Source organism: Rhinoderma darwinii, chromosome 3, assembly GCF_050947455.1.
Source record: "Rhinoderma darwinii isolate aRhiDar2 chromosome 3, aRhiDar2.hap1, whole genome shotgun sequence".
NCBI lineage: Eukaryota > Metazoa > Chordata > Amphibia > Anura > Rhinodermatidae > Rhinoderma > Rhinoderma darwinii.
Genome location: NC_134689.1, coordinates 303,144,945 through 303,160,767, shown reverse-complemented (window position 1 = coordinate 303,160,767; position 15,823 = coordinate 303,144,945). Strand labels below are relative to the sequence as shown.

The 15,823-nt window shown below is 41.7% G+C and overlaps 1 protein-coding gene across 1 annotated transcript; it reads right to left on the bottom strand.

Moving 5' to 3' along the window:
* Positions 1 to 285: 285 nt before the first annotated feature.
* LOC142750457 (uncharacterized) lies at positions 286 to 2,243 on the bottom strand. The gene is made up of 2 exons (XM_075859459.1): positions 1,413 to 2,243; positions 286 to 378 (listed from the first exon to the last, which is right to left on the bottom strand). The coding sequence occupies exons 1-2, from the start codon at positions 2,241 to 2,243 to the stop codon at positions 286 to 288; spliced, it is 924 nt and encodes a 307-aa protein (XP_075715574.1).
* Between the last annotated feature and the right edge of the window lie 13,580 nt (positions 2,244 to 15,823).

Below are 15,823 nucleotides of genomic sequence, written 5' to 3'. Positions count from 1 at the left end.
ATACATATATATATATATATATATATATATATATATATATATATATATATATATATATATATATATATATGAAATAAGCGGAATAGACCTGAAAACTGGATAGGAAGTAGAACAAGTACATATTGGGCTTTTATAAATATTATATAGGAATAAATAAAGTTGCTAATATATGATGCACACTGCACAGTATGTATATAATAAATATATGCATTAAATACAGTCATATTTACATTTGCAAAAGATGAAGCAAGAGTCCATAAATATTATATGGAATGTATCCATATTTTAGCAGAAATTTGGTAGTTGGACATGTTCTGTCTGGAAAGTTGAACAGAGTTTTTTATTTTCAAGCTCGTCCCACATGTCATCAATCATATCCTGTAGAGGAAACAAAAGAAAAGAAAACTATTAATGTCATATTAACTTTGTAACTGCCAAGCACTTCTTTATATTGTGCTAGTGTCTACTCATTGTTTCTGCCTTCTATACATACACTTTAGGCCGTTTTACGCTGGCTAAGTATCGGGCAAATGAGCGTTCTACAAAACACTCGTTCACGATAATTGCCCTGTGTAAACAGGGCAACGATTTGTCGATGAACGACCAAACGCTCGATCATCTGCTGGTCGTATCGTTTTAAATGCCGAAAATATTATCGTTGTTGGCAGCACATCTCCCTGTGTAAACAGGGAGACACGCTGCCGACTTGATAATAATGTATGGGGGCGAGCGATCGGAGTAACAAGCGCTCGCCCCCAATCATTGCTCCTTGTGAAAGGAGCAAATGAGCGCCGGTCAATGAGCTGTCTCGTTGATCGGCACTCATTTACACGGCCCACGTCGAACTGTGTAATACCAGCTTTACACTGCATATCTGCACTAAAACGGCAGCAACCAATCAGAAATGTAATTGTCTGAATGGCAAGAAGCCATTGTCTGTCTGCTAATACATATTGGAAAGTTGGAGCATAGTTATTATAGAAACTTGGCAAATAATGCTTTGCGTGCCGAAAATAGTTTGAAAAATGTTAATAATTAGTAATGACTTGAGTTTCTAAATAGTGGTTGTCAGTGCTACAAATGTAATATTATTGTAGATTATACTGATCACAGTTATTTTTCAGATTTATAAAAAGTTCTGACTGAAAGGAAGTTATTCATTGAATGCTTAACCTACTACTTAGAGAAAACATTGCAACCTTTTAGGTGAATTCACTTTTTGATATTTATGTCTATATATAATTTGCCCAATTTCGGATGAAGGAGAGCTAAGCAAGCAGTATGATATAAACCATGAATATGATAACAGTAGGCCAATAACTAAGTCTAGAAAGGTTAATTTCAGCTAAGGATACATAATATCAGCAAAAAACATAAATATAGTTGTACTAGTAAAAGAGAATTCAACATACCTGACAAAACCCCAGGTCTGGAGAAACTGGTGGCTGTGATGGGAATGGTTTCAAGTTTGATACTGTGGATAAATGTAGTGGTGAAGAGCTCATGGCACATGATGAGAATGTCTCTTCAGGTAGTCCTTGATCTATGAATTGAGGAGAATACACCTCTGCTGAGGACGGGTAAGTGTCCATGCCAGTAGGGCTTGCCGTCTCTGGAAATATTCTTGGAGAAGTTGAGTACTGAGGAATGGTCTCTGGCAACTGTGTTCTTGCAGCTGAACAGAGGTCATGCATATTGCCTTGACAGCAGCTAAGGCCAACTGGACACATAGATCTTCTGAGGCTTTCTTCCCTTCTTTTCATCAGGGTCTCATCATCTAGGCCAAGAACATCAGAGAGATGTGCGATATAGCGGATTGTCAGGCGCAGTGTCTCAATTTTTGTCAGGTTTTTACCAACTGGTGCCACCGCTGGTGGAAGGTATCTTCTCAGGTTCTGGAGAGCAGTGGAGATATTCCTCATTCTCATCTTCTCTCTCTCACTAGCAGTGTGTCGTTGATGAGAAATGGTACTGTTTCTTTGGTGGCTCTTCTTTGCTGGTGATGTTGTCTGTCTGTTTTGCAGAACTTCGTCCTTGGGTGAAGATGTTTGAATGCTGTTATAGTTATCTTCAGCAAAGCTGCAGGACTGATATGGAGGTGAAAAGTTGAAGGAGTCAACAGAGGATGTTGGTGAAAGGCTGCTGTAGCCTTCAGAATCCGGGTACCCCCATTGCTGAAGTTTGCTGCACTCTGGGAGTAACATATTCTCCTTGAATTGCAAGTCTACACGAGAGGGATCCATGTGTGCTCCTCTTTGAGAGTGTCTGTTGAAATGCTGACTGGGGCTCAGGAGCCTAGTTTTTATCCTGAATACAGAGGTGTGAATTGTCACCTTCACTGGCACCAACAACACATCAAAGCTTAATAGGGCTGAGCAGGGGGTCCTTGGGAAGAAGGTTCCCAGAGAACCAAGTGTGCATTTTCACCCCAAGAAAATGAACTAAAAATGGACTGTATAGGTCAACTCCTTATTTGACCTATACAACATCATTACAGCAGATGTGGTAATTAAACATTGTTACAAATATGTTTACTGATGATAAGTATATGCAAATATTGACAGCGTTCCTATATTCAAGATGAAAATAAATTGTGAAGGTCAACTGTAAATGAAGATGCTTTGTAACATGTAGGACTATCTGGAGCTAACACAACATGAAATTATTAATAAAAATTATATTACAGGTCTGAATGGGTTTATAGAATATGATAGATAGATAGATAGATAGATAGATAGATAGATAGATAGATAGATAGATAGATAGATAGATAGATGATATACCACGTGAGATAGATAGATAGATAGATAGATAGATAGATAGATAGATAGATAGATAGATAGATAGATAGATAGATAGATAGATAGATAGATAGATAGATGATATACCACGTGAGATAGATAGATAGATAGATAGATAGATAGATAGATAGATAGATAGATGATATACCACGTGAGATAGATGGATAGATAGATAGATAGATAGACCACATGAGATAGATGGATAGATAGATAGATAGATAGACCACATGAGATAGATGGATAGATAGATAGATAGATAGACCACATGAGATAGATAGATAGATAGATAGATAGATAGATAGATAGATAGATAGATAGATAGATAGACAAGAAAGTTTGATCAGCACATTACTGCAGAATGAAAAAAACAAAACCGTGTATACAGGTGCAAGCATGCCTGTGACTGCACAACAATACACAAGAAAATGGCGACAGCACTCTGCCACCTAAAACACTATGTATAAATAAATATGCATTACTGCTGAATCTACTTACAATAGTGAGGTTCCTAGCGCACATTTTGATCAAATTGTATGAGCCCAAACAATTTGGGCAGATGGGCTCACACAATTTGATAAAAATGTGTGCTAGGAACCTCACTATTGTAAGTAGATTCAGCAGTAATGCATATTTATTTATGTATGGTGTTCGCAGAGTGCTGTCGCCATTTTCTTGTGTATAGATAGATAGATTGATGCCATGTTTGGCATATTGAGTATTAGGCCCTGTTCACACTGAGTTTTTTTACACGTTTTTTTGACGCGGAAACCGCGACGGAAACCGGGCAATAAAATGGCCGAAAATGCCTCCCATTGATTTCAATGGGAGGCGGACGTGTTTTTTTACCGCGAGCGGAAAAAACGCCACGCGGCAAAAAGAAGCGTCATGACCTATCTTGAGGCGGTTTCCGCCTCCAAACCCCGATTTGAATCAGTGGGAGACAGAAATAAAACGCCTCGACGCATGTTTTGACGCGTTTTTGTCAAGCCACTCTGCAAAAAACGCCTGGAGCAGATTTCACATTCGAAATTTTCCTCTTGCAAAAAACTCTTGTGTGAACAGGGCCTTGCAGTAAAGAACCCGACTGTGTTCATTCTTGCGTTCTGCTTCATTTCAGTGTAAACAGTGTTAGGGTTTTCCTCACTGTTGGACCTATTATTCTATCTACTGTAGCTATTGTAATACAGAGGAATGTCACTTTTATGAAAGTTTCATAGTCAGAGCCCCTGAAGTACTCACAACTTGTAATATATGCGCCATAAACATATAGATATGAAAATATAAAAATCAGTAATATACACAAATGTAAATGTATATAGCTTGTTCTTATCAGCCGCATATATGGATATACGCATATAAGGCAATCCGCGGATTCTGCAGTATAACTTCAGCGGGTCTGTCATGTCCATTGACTTGCAGCCATGGCTGGAGAGGTCATCAGCTGTCTCTGTCCTGCTATATTTGTTTGCCCAGAGCACGAGTGAGTCTCCAAGCCTTGTAACATTTGCATGTGAAGTGTGCCAAAAGGTGACAAACTTTTCCACCTACTGAGAGGATTCCTGTGGAGTCTGGGTCCTTGCTCAATAAAACCATGATCGCATTTACTTTTAAAGATTAAACTTTATAGCCCCTGGTTTCTCACACTGCAGAATATTCCACTAAAATAACAAAATAGTCCTCAAAGCCATAAGTGACATCATTCTTGTCTCTTATTTGAAGAAGCCGCTTTAAGGTAATGAATTATCTCAGTCACTTTAGTGAATAGTGAAAGGTTGATATGGTGCATTTACTGTATCAGTCCAATGGGAAGCAAAACCAGGAAAAATAAAAAAGGACCTTGATTATGGTGATTCTAATCATCGTTTTCTTCATCATCATCATCATCATCATCATCATCATCATCATCATCATCATCATCGTTGTATACCATTATAGTACATGCTATTGTAAAACATACCCTGAAGCACAAATTATCCAGCCATCCGATATATGCATGATTGTATTTCTTCATGATTTTTTATAGTCCTGACGTCTTAGAAATCCACCAGTTTAGTTGGCCAGACTGGACTTTGATAATTTCTTTAATAAAGAACTGAATACTGTAGTTAATTGGTTTGCCCAAGTTGATTACGAGAAGTCCTGCTGCCATGAGCCCTTTCTATTATCTGAGAGGGAATAGCCGCCATGCTTTCCTTGAGCGGGAGCAACTTGCATATAAAGATAAATGCGTTACTCTCAAATGAGAGCTGCGCTCGCCATGGTTAATAACATGGAGTCCTGAGCAGGGTTCTCCTCTCTAAAGGAATGTATACATAGGTTGTCTAATGTGAACAACTGCTTTAAAGTGTGCTTCTAAACATGCAAGCATAAAAAATTAAAAAAGAAATACATTATACATGTAATATATATATATATATATATATATATATATATATATATATATATATATATATATATATACACACACACACACACACAATGGTTGCAAAACATCTGAATTGATGGGAAAGGCACATGTTGAGTTTAATCGGTTTCCCTGAATTTTGCAGTGACTCCCAGCTCATTGGTTCCTAAAAGAAGTGTGGCCACTTCACACCTTACCATGTTTATGCAAGTGGCAGAACCAACTCCTGCCATTTGCACCTTCTCTGCACAAGACTGAGGTGTCAACCTGGGAAACTAAAGTTACCCTCTATTTGACTTAACCCCACAACCTCTAAGAGTGAAGGTATCCCATAACCACTGGGCTCCTGCCAGAACAGTGCATGGGAGGATAACTACTGGTTTACTCAAATGTCAACATATCCATTCATTCCTGATATTTCACTGTATATTTTATGTAGCAATTTCATTTATTAGTCATTAGTGCTTTATATTCTTTTTAAGTATATATTGTTGTTGTTTTTTTTATAGTAAATGCTTGATTTCTGGTGGAAAACAATGTACATGGTGAACTAGATGCAGGTCGGGTTATGAACATTTATTATTATACAGGTGACATCAACCCCTTCCCGCTGCAGTCACTTTTGAACTTCCTGACAGAGCCTCATTTTTTAAATCTGACATGTGGCACTTTATGTGGTAATAACTTTGGAATGCTTTAACTCATCCAAGCGATTCTGAGATTATTTTCTCGTGACATATTGGACTTTATGTTACTGGTAAAATGTTGTTGCTACGTTCAGTATTTATTTGTGAAAAACAGCCAAATTTTGCAAAAAAAATAAAAAGGCTAAATTTAGCTTTTTAAAAATTTCATTGTATCTGCTTGTAAGACAGGCAGTTATACCACACAAAATAGTTGCTAATTAACATCCCCCATATGTCTACTTTAGATTGACATAGTTTTTTGAACATCCTTTTGATTTTTCTAGGACGTTACAAGGCTTAGAACTTTAGCAGCAATTTCTCACATTTTCAAGAAAATTTCAAAAGGCTATTTTTACAGAGACCAGTTCAGTTCTGAAGTGGCTTTGAGAAGCCCATACAATACAAACCCCCATAAATCCCCCCATTTTAATAACTGCACCCCTCTCAGTATTCAAAACAACATTTAGAAAGTTTCTTAACCCTTTAGGCGTTTCACAAGAATTAAAGCAAAGTAGGGGTGAAATGTCCAAATTTTATTTTTTCCCCAGATTTTGAAGTTTTTAGAAATATCCCACATGTGGCCCTAGTGTGATAATGTACTAAAACACCGGTCTCAGAAGCAAAGGAGCTCCTAGTAGATTTTGGGGCCTTCTTTTTCTTAGATCATATTTTTGGTCTGTTTGAAGAGGTCTTGTGATGGCAAAACAAAGGAAACACCCCAAAAAAGACCCCATTTTGGAAACTACATCCCACAAGGAATACATCTAGGGTGTAAGTGAGCATTTTGAACCCACAGGTGTTTCATAGATTTTATTAGAATTTGGACGTGAAAATAAAAATTTTAATTTTTTTCCAATAGTAGATTTAGCAAAAAAAAAACAAAACTATTTCCACCAGGAATAAAGAAGAAAAAGCTCCTCAACATTTGTAAAGTAACTTCTCCAGAGTACGGAAATACCCCATATGTGGTCATAAACTGCTGTTTGGGCACACGGCACGGCTCAGAAGGTAAGGAGCGCTATTTAGCTTTTGAAGCGTAGATTTTGTTGGATTGGTTTCTCAGCACTATGTCACATTTGCAAAGCCCCTGTGGGACCAGAGCAGTGGAGACTCCCCAAAAGTGACCACATTTTGGAAACTACAGTTTCCAAACTGCAGTTCTGGCATAGTCTTTTAGTTTTTTTTTTTATACAGCATTCACCATGCGTTATAAATGACATATTAACTTTATTCTGCGGGTCAGTACAATTACGGCGATACCTAATTTATAGCACTTTTTTATGTTTTACAACTTTTTACACAATAAAATTACTTTTGTAAAAAGAATGTATTTTTTCTGTTGCCATATTCTGAGAACCATAACGTTTTAATTATTTAGTCGACAAAGCTGTATGAGGGCTTGTTTTTTGCGAGACGAGCTATAGTTTTTATAGGTACCATTATTGGATACATGCGACTTTTAAACAACATAATATTTTATAGTTTAGTCCGTTATGGACACGGCAATACTAAATACGTATGGTTTATTTAATTTTTTCAATAATAAAGGACTTGATAAGGGAAAAAGGGCGATTGTGATTTATTTTATTACTTGAAACTTTTATTTTATTTTTTACAAAAATGTTTTCGTTTTTTTTAGTCCCACTAGGGGACTTGAAGGTCCACCTGTCTGATTTATGTTCTAATACAATGCACTACTGTTCACTGACAGCAAGCCAATCAGGTGCCGCCTCCGGGAGGGGCCTAATCGGCTTCCGTAATGGCAGACCAGGATGCCATTGTTAGGCCTCCTGTTGCCACAGCAGCCGCCAGCACCCCTGCGATCGCATCACAGGTCTGCCGATTGGGCTAAAAACCACTAAGATGCAGCAATCGCGGGTCTCATCGTAACATACAGCTGACACCCGCCGCTTCTGAGCCCGCACCATCTTCCCATCGGTAACGGGCGCCTTTTTGGCCCCGCCTCCTAGCGGGGACTATGAGGCTTCCGTACTAGGCAGACCGGGAGGCCAGTGTTAGGCCTGCAGTTGCCATTGTAGCCATTTGCACCCGATTGGCTACAAACACCTTAAATGCAGCAGTCGCTTTTGAATGCTGCATTTAAGGTGTCAACCCCTTAACGCTCAGCGACGTAATATTACGTCGCGGGAGTAACGGCCATTTCGGCCGTCTTCCCGACACATGAAGGAGCTGTGACAGCTGCTGTCTTGTACAGCAGGTGCCGCAGCTCCTATAGCGGGGACCGATCGCTGTGTCCCCGCTGATTAACCCCATAAAGCCGCGTTCAATAGCGATCGCGGATTTTTAGGGGTTAAGCTACAATCGCCAGCCTGCTACACGATGGTGACTATGGCAACTGGAAACCTAACAATGGCGTCCGGCTATGCCATCGACGGAAGCCTAGTGGGTCCTGACAGCTGACAGCTCTAATACACTGCACTACGCATGTAGTGCAGTGTATTAGAATTGCGATCAGGGCCTCCTGCCCTCAAGTCCCCTAGTGGGACAAAGTAATAAAGTAAAAAAAAAGTAAAAAAAAGATGTGTAAAAATAAGAAAATAAAAGTTTTAAAAGTAATAAAAGTAAAAATCCCCCTTTTTCCCTTATCAGTCCTTTATTATTAATAAAAATATATAAACAAACACATAAACTATACATAATTGGTATCGCTGCGTCCGTAACGGCCTGAAAATTATTTCGTTATTTATCCCACGCGGTGAACTCCGTAAAAGAAAATAATAATAAACCGTACCAGAATCATAATTGTTTGGTCACTTCACCTCCCAAAAAATGGAATAAAAAGAGATCAAAAAGTCGCATGTACCTAAAAATGGTGCTGTTCGTTACGCAAAAAATAAGTCCTCGCACGGCTTTCTTGATGGAAAAATTAAAAAGTTATGGCTCTTAGAATAAGGCAACACAAAAAGTAAATGATTTTTTACAAAAAGTATTTTATTGTGCAAACGCCATAAGACTATAAAATTATAAACATATGGTATCGCCATAATCGTATCGCCCCGCAGAATAAAGTGAATATGTCATTTATAGCGCACGGTGAACGCTGTAAAAAAAATAGAATAAAAAACAATAGTAGAATTGCTGTTTTTTAGTCACCACGCCACTTAAAAAATAGAATAAAAACTGATCAAAAAGTCGCATGCACCCCATGAAAACTGCAATGAATTCCTCAAGGGGTCTAGTTTCCAAAATGGGGTCACTTTTGGGGGGTTTCCACTGTTTTGGCACCACATGACCTCTTCAAACCGGACATGGTGCCTAATAAAAAGGAGGGCTCAAGATCCACTAGGTGCTCCTTTGCTTCGGAGGCTGGTGCTTCAGTCCATTACCGCACTAGGGCCACATGTGGGATATTTCTCAAAACTGCAGAATCTGGGCAATAAATATTGATTTGCTTTTCTCTGATAAAACCTTTTGTGTTATAAAAAAAATAGTATAAAAAGGATTTCACCTCTACTTTGCTCTAAATTCCCATGAAACACCTAAAGGGTTAATAAAAGTTCTAAATGCTGTTGTGAATACTTTGAGGGGTCTAGTTTCTAAAATGGGGTGTTTCATAGGGGTTTCTAATATATGGGCCCCTCAAAGCAACTTCAGAACTGAACTGGAACCTAAAAAAATAAATAAATTAGGCAATACTTCGCTTCTTACATTATACTGATAATGAGCCGTACCAACCCCGAGATGCCCCCAGTTTTGACCGTTTGTATAAACGGAGACCCCTATTAGACCGTTTCAGTGCCTGGTTTTCCCAAGCATACACCCCCGAGAAGTGCATTTCTATTGATGAGTCCTTGGTAGATTTTAAAGGGAGGCTTCAATTCCGCCAGTACCTGTGCATCAGGGTATACCTACAAATTTAGGATATATGAAGGGAAGGACGTCAGTATTCAGCCCCCATAATGCCCCCCCTTACTAGGAGTTAATGCAAAAATTGTGTGGGATTTGGTGCACCCACTGCTGGACCAGGGTTACCACCCCTACCTGGATAATTTTTATACCAGCGTCCCACTCTTCAACTGCCTCGCTTCCAGAAGTCCTGCGGCATGCGGCACTGCTAGAAGAAATCTGAGAGGCCTCCTTAAGACTCTGCTTGGGAAAACACTCAGAAGGGGTGAGAGCAGGGCACATTCTAGCAGCAACATATTGTGTGTCACGTACAAGGACAAGAGAGATGTCACACCAGTACCCATGTACCTGTACGAGGTACCAGTACAGAGACCCCCAAACCAGACTGCATCCTGGACTACAATAGGTACATGGGAGGGGTGGACTGGTCATGTCTAGTCCTGAAGCCCTACAGCGCCATGTGGTGTGGTATAAGAAGCTGGCCGTGCACATCATACAAATGGCATTGTACAATGCGTACGTGCTACGTCGATGTACAGGCCAGAGGGGAACTTTCCTGGAATTTCAAGAGGTGATTATGAAGAACCTAATCTTTAGGGACCAAGAAGGGGGGGGGGGGCACCCAGTACTTCTGGAAGCGAGGCCACACGCATCGTACCAGGGAAACAATTTCCAGGAGAAGTTCCCCAAACTGGCAAGAAGGGAAAAAGTCAAAAGAGGTGCAAAGTCTGCTATAAGAGGGGGATAAGGAAGGACACAATATATCAATGTGACACGTGTACCGAAAAACCAGAGCTCTGTATGAAAGAGTGTTTTAAAATGTATCATACATCCCTTGATTTTTAATCTACCCCAGTTTTACTTACCCTGATGCACTCCGCACAGCTTATCCCCCCTTGTCCTTCCCTTCTGAGCCCTGCTGCGTGCCTAGGCAGCTGATAACAGCCACATTGAGGGTATTGCCATACCCGTGAGAACCCACATTACAGTTTATGGGGTGTATGTCTCCCGTCAAAATGCTCACTACACCTCTAGATGAATGCCTTAAGGGTGTAGTTTTTAAAATGGGGTCACTTCTTGCGGGTTTCAACTGTACTGGTACCTCAGGGGCTTCTGCATACATGACTTTGCACCAGAAAATCCCCAGTAGGCCAAATGGTGGTCCTTTCCTTCTGAGCCCTCCCATGGGCCCAAACTGCAGTTTATCACCACAAATGGGGTATTGCTGCACTCAGGACAAATTGCGCAACAGAATGGGGTATTTTATTTCTTGTGAAAATAAGAAATTTTCAGCCAAAACTACATATTATTGGAAAAAATACATTTTGTTTTAATTCCCAGCTCAATTAAAATAAGTTCTGTGAAAAAACTATGGGGTCAAAATGGTCACAACACCCATAAATGAATTCCTTGAGGGGTGTAGTTTCCAAAATGGGGTCACTTCTGGTGGGTTTCCATTGCTTTGATACCTCTGGGGCTCTGCAAATGCGACATGGCAACCCAATCCAGCAAAATCTGGACTCCAACAAACACATAGCGCTCCTTTCCTTCTGAGCTCTCCCATGGGCCAAAACTGCAGTTTATCACCACAAATGGGGTATTGCCGCACTAAGGACAAATTGGGCAACAAAATGGGGTATTTTGTTCCCTATGAAAATAAGAAATTTTGATCACAAATGACATCTTATTAGAAAAAATGAATTTTTTTTTCATTTCACAGCTCAATTCAAATAGGTGCTGTGAAAAAACTGTGCAGTCAAAATGATAACAACAACCATAAATTAATTCCTTGAGGGGTGTAGTTTCCAAAATGGGGTCACTATTGGGGGATTCCTACTGTTTTGGCACCTCAACACCTCTTCAAACCTGGCATGCTGCCTAAAATATATTCTAAGAAAAAAGAGGCCTCAAAATGCACTAGGTCCTTCTTTGCTTCTAGGGCTTGTGTTTTATTCCACGAGCACACTAGAGCCACATGTGGGACATTTCTAAAAACTGCAGAATCTGGACAATACATATTTAGCAGTGTTTCTCTGGTAAAACCTTCTGTGTTACAGAAAAAAATTTTAATAAAATTGAAATTTAGCAAGAGAAATGAAATTTGCAAATTTCACCTCCACTTTTCTTTAATTCCTGTGAAATGCCTGAAGGGTTAAAAAACTTTCTAAATGCTGTTTTGAATACTTTGAGGGGTCTAGTTTTTAAAATGGGGTGTTTTATTGGGATTTCTAATACATAGGCCCCTCAAAGCCACTTCAGAACTGAAGAGGTATCTTAAAAAAAAGGCTTTTGAAATTTTCTTCAAAATATGAGAAATTGCTGTTTATGTTCTAAGCCTTGTAACGTCCAAGAAAAATAAAAGAATGTTCAAAAAACGATGCCAATCTAAAGTAGACTTATGGGAAATGTGAACTAGTAACTATTTTGGGTGGTATAACTGTCTGTTTTACAAGCAGATGCATTTAAATTCAGAAAAATGCTATTTTTTCAAAATTTTCTCAAAATTTTGCAATTTTTCACCAATAAACACAGAATATATCGACCAAATTTTACCACGAACATGAAGCCCAATGTGTCACGAGAAAACAATCTCAGAATAGTTTGGAAAGGTTTAAGCATTCCGACGTTATTACCACATAAAGTGAAATATGTCAGATTTGAAAAATGGGCTCTGAGCCTTAAGGCCAAAACTAGGCTGCGTCCTTAAGGGGTTAATGGCAGGGATCGGAGCTAACTTCGTAACATGCAGCTGACACCCGGGGATGATGGCATGGACTCAGCTTCTGAGCCCGTGTCATTCATTTGTCGTATGAATACGGCAATTTGCAGGAAGCACTGGATTTCCATGACGTATCCATATGAAAAATGTCGGGAAGGGGTTAAGGGCCTGTTCACACCTACTTCAGTGTTTCCGTTGTCTTGTTCTGTCAGAGGAGTAGAAGAGTGGAAATACAGGAAACGCTGGTTCCGTTGCATGACAAACACCATCGCCGCATGACTTTAATGGGTTCCATCAGGTTTCCGTCATGGTGTCCGTGGTTTTACCGAACAAAATAGCTCAGCATGCTGCACTATTGTTTCCAAACACCTACCTCCGACGGGCACCGCACAAATAATGCCACATACACTGCAAACATTAAACTGCAAAACCAAACTGACATGGGTATGTATATGGGTAAGAAATATATAAAGGCATAAAGAGGGGTGTGTGGCACTCCCTACCAGGGGGCTGTGGGCTGTGTGGCACTCCCTACCAGGGGTCTTTGCGGCACTCCCTACCAGGGGGCTGTGCGGCACTCCATAGCAGGGGGCTGTGCTGCACTTCCTACCAGGGGGCTGTGTGGCACTCCCTACAGGGGGCTGTGTGGTGCACTCTACAGGGGGCTGTGTGGCGCTCTTTACAGGGGCTGTGTGGCGCTATCTACAAGGGGGCTGTGTGGCGCTATCTACAAGGGGGCCGTGTGGCGCTACCTACAAGGGAGCTGTCTGGCGCTACCTACAAGGGGGCTGTCTGGCGCTACCCACAAGGGGCTGTGTGGTGCTACCTACAAGGGGCTGTGTGGTGCTACCCACAAGGGGGCTGTGTGGCACTACCCACAAGGCTGTGTGGCGCTACCTACAAGGGGCTGTGTGGCGCTACCCACAAGGGGCTGTGTGGCGCTACCTACAAGGGGCTGTGTGGTGATACTCACAAGGGGGCTGTGTGGTGCTATGCACAAGGGGCTGTGTGGCGCTACCTACAAGGGTCTGTGTGGCAGTCTCTACAGGGGGCTGTGTGGCGCACTCTACAGGGGGCTGTTTGGCGCTCTTTACCGGGGGCTGTGTGGCACTATCTACAAGGGGGCTGTGTGGCGCTATCTACAAGGGGGCTGTGTGGCACTACCTACAAGGGGGCTGTCTGGCGCTACCTACAAGGGGGCTGTCTGGTGCTACCCACAAGGCTGTGTGGTGCTACCTACAAGGGGCTGTGTGGTGCTACCCACAAGGGGGCTGTGTGGCGCTACCCATAAGGGGCTGTGTGGTGCTACCTACAAGGGGCTGTGTGGCGCTACCTACAAGGGGCTGTGTGGCGCTACCTACAGGAGGAATCTGTGAGTGGTGGGCTGATGGTCATTTTACTGTGAGTGGTGGGCTGATGATCATTTTACTGTGAGTGGGGGGCTGATGGTCATTTTACTGTGAGTGGGGGGCTGATGGTCATTTTACTGTGAGCGGGCGGCTGTTGGTCTTCAAGTGGTTTCCGCCTCTGACCTCCAATTGAAATTAATAGGAGGCAGAAAATACCTGCGGCGCCCGTTTGGAGCTTTTTTTCCTCCGTCTTTTGCATTCGCTTCAACAGCTTAAGAAAAAACACAAAAAAAAAGTCACACAAAGCTGTCAGTTGCTGAAGGAATTTTGAGGCAGATTTTTTTGGCCTTACAAAAAACGTGTGTGAACATACCCTACGAGTGTAGTGCTTGTTCTTAGCCGTTTTCTGTCTTTCTCAAAACTATTTTTGGAAGGGGGACTCTGAGGAAATTTTATTTTTCCAGTGCTGCCTCGAGTCCGAAAAGGTTGGGAAACTCTGTACTAGGCTACAGGGTCCTGTCATGGAGCAGCTCAGTTTATCATGGGAACGGGGCCTAGGTGAGTACAATTTTTGTTTTTGTTTGGGGGCACTGTCTACAAGGGGGAGGTGGGGGACTGTATGGCACTGTATACAAGGGGGAGGTGGGGGGGCTGTATGGCACGATCTACAAAAAGGAGGTGGGGGATTATGGCAAAATCTACAGGCGGCACTATACTGTGTGGGGGCCACTAAGCGGACATTATACTGTGTAGGGGTACTATAGGTGGCATAATACTGTGGGCACAATTAGAGAACAAAATACTGTGTCCTTGAAGGGGTTGTAATATATTATATTATTAAATATTATTATTATACTGTATGGGGGCACTAAAGGGGCATTATAATTTTTTTATGGGGTATTTTTTGTTAATGATGGGGTGGGGCGCCGAAAGATCATTTTGCACAAGGCGCCATCTATCCTAGGGCCGGCCCTGCTGGTTACCATTCCTGGTAAATAGGTGACAGCACACGAACCGCTTACTGTCTATTATAGTGAGTGTGGGATACCTAAACAGTTGGCAGTGATCACTTTTTTCATCTCTGGAGACGTGACTTTATCATTTTCTAAGGATTTATGAGAGTTACAGTGTCTATCCTTGCAAAGCCGCTTTAGTGTCACACAAGACTTGAAGGGCTTACATAGAGGCGTAGCAAGGTTCTCCTGCACCCGGGGCAAAGATTCAGTTCAGCGTCCTCCCCCCCCAACTTCTTTCTCTGCCAGTCAACGAGTTGTACATTTTTTTTAATGTAACTCGAGCATAAAACCATTTGTACATTTTACAAGCAATATAGTTATTTATAATGTAGTTAACATAACAAAAAGAGGTCAGTGTTCCTGACTAAAACTAAAACAGATTGTATAACTGAGGCCAGTGAGAATCTATGGTGACATAATGAACAGCCTTGTAGATAGTACCAAACACACCCCTTGTAGATAGTGCCACACAGCCCCTCCTGTAGATATTGTCACACAGCCCACCCCTTGTAGATATTGCCACACAGCCCACCCCTTGTAGATATTGCCACACAGCCCCCCTTGTAGATACTGCCACACGGCGCCACTGTAGATAGTGCCACACTCACCTCCAGTAAATAGTGCCACACACCCCCCCTAGTAGTTAGCACTAAACCCCCCCCCCCTTGTACATAGTGCCTTTAGGGCTCCCTCTAGGAGTGGAATTCCCAGCCAGAGCGTTGCCAACGCTCTGGTCAGGGATTCCTCTCCTGGAGGAGCCCCCGACGTCACTGTCCATATATGGACAGTGACGTCAGGGGCTACCTCTAGGAGCGGAATACCCGGCCAGAGCGTTGCCAATGCTCTGGCCGGTGATTCCGCTCCAGGAGGAGCCCGAGATTTCACTGTCCATATATGTACAGGGACGTCAGGGGCTCCCTCTAGGAGCGGAATCCCCAGCCAGAATGTCGGCAACGCTCTGGCTGGGGATTCCGCTTCTAG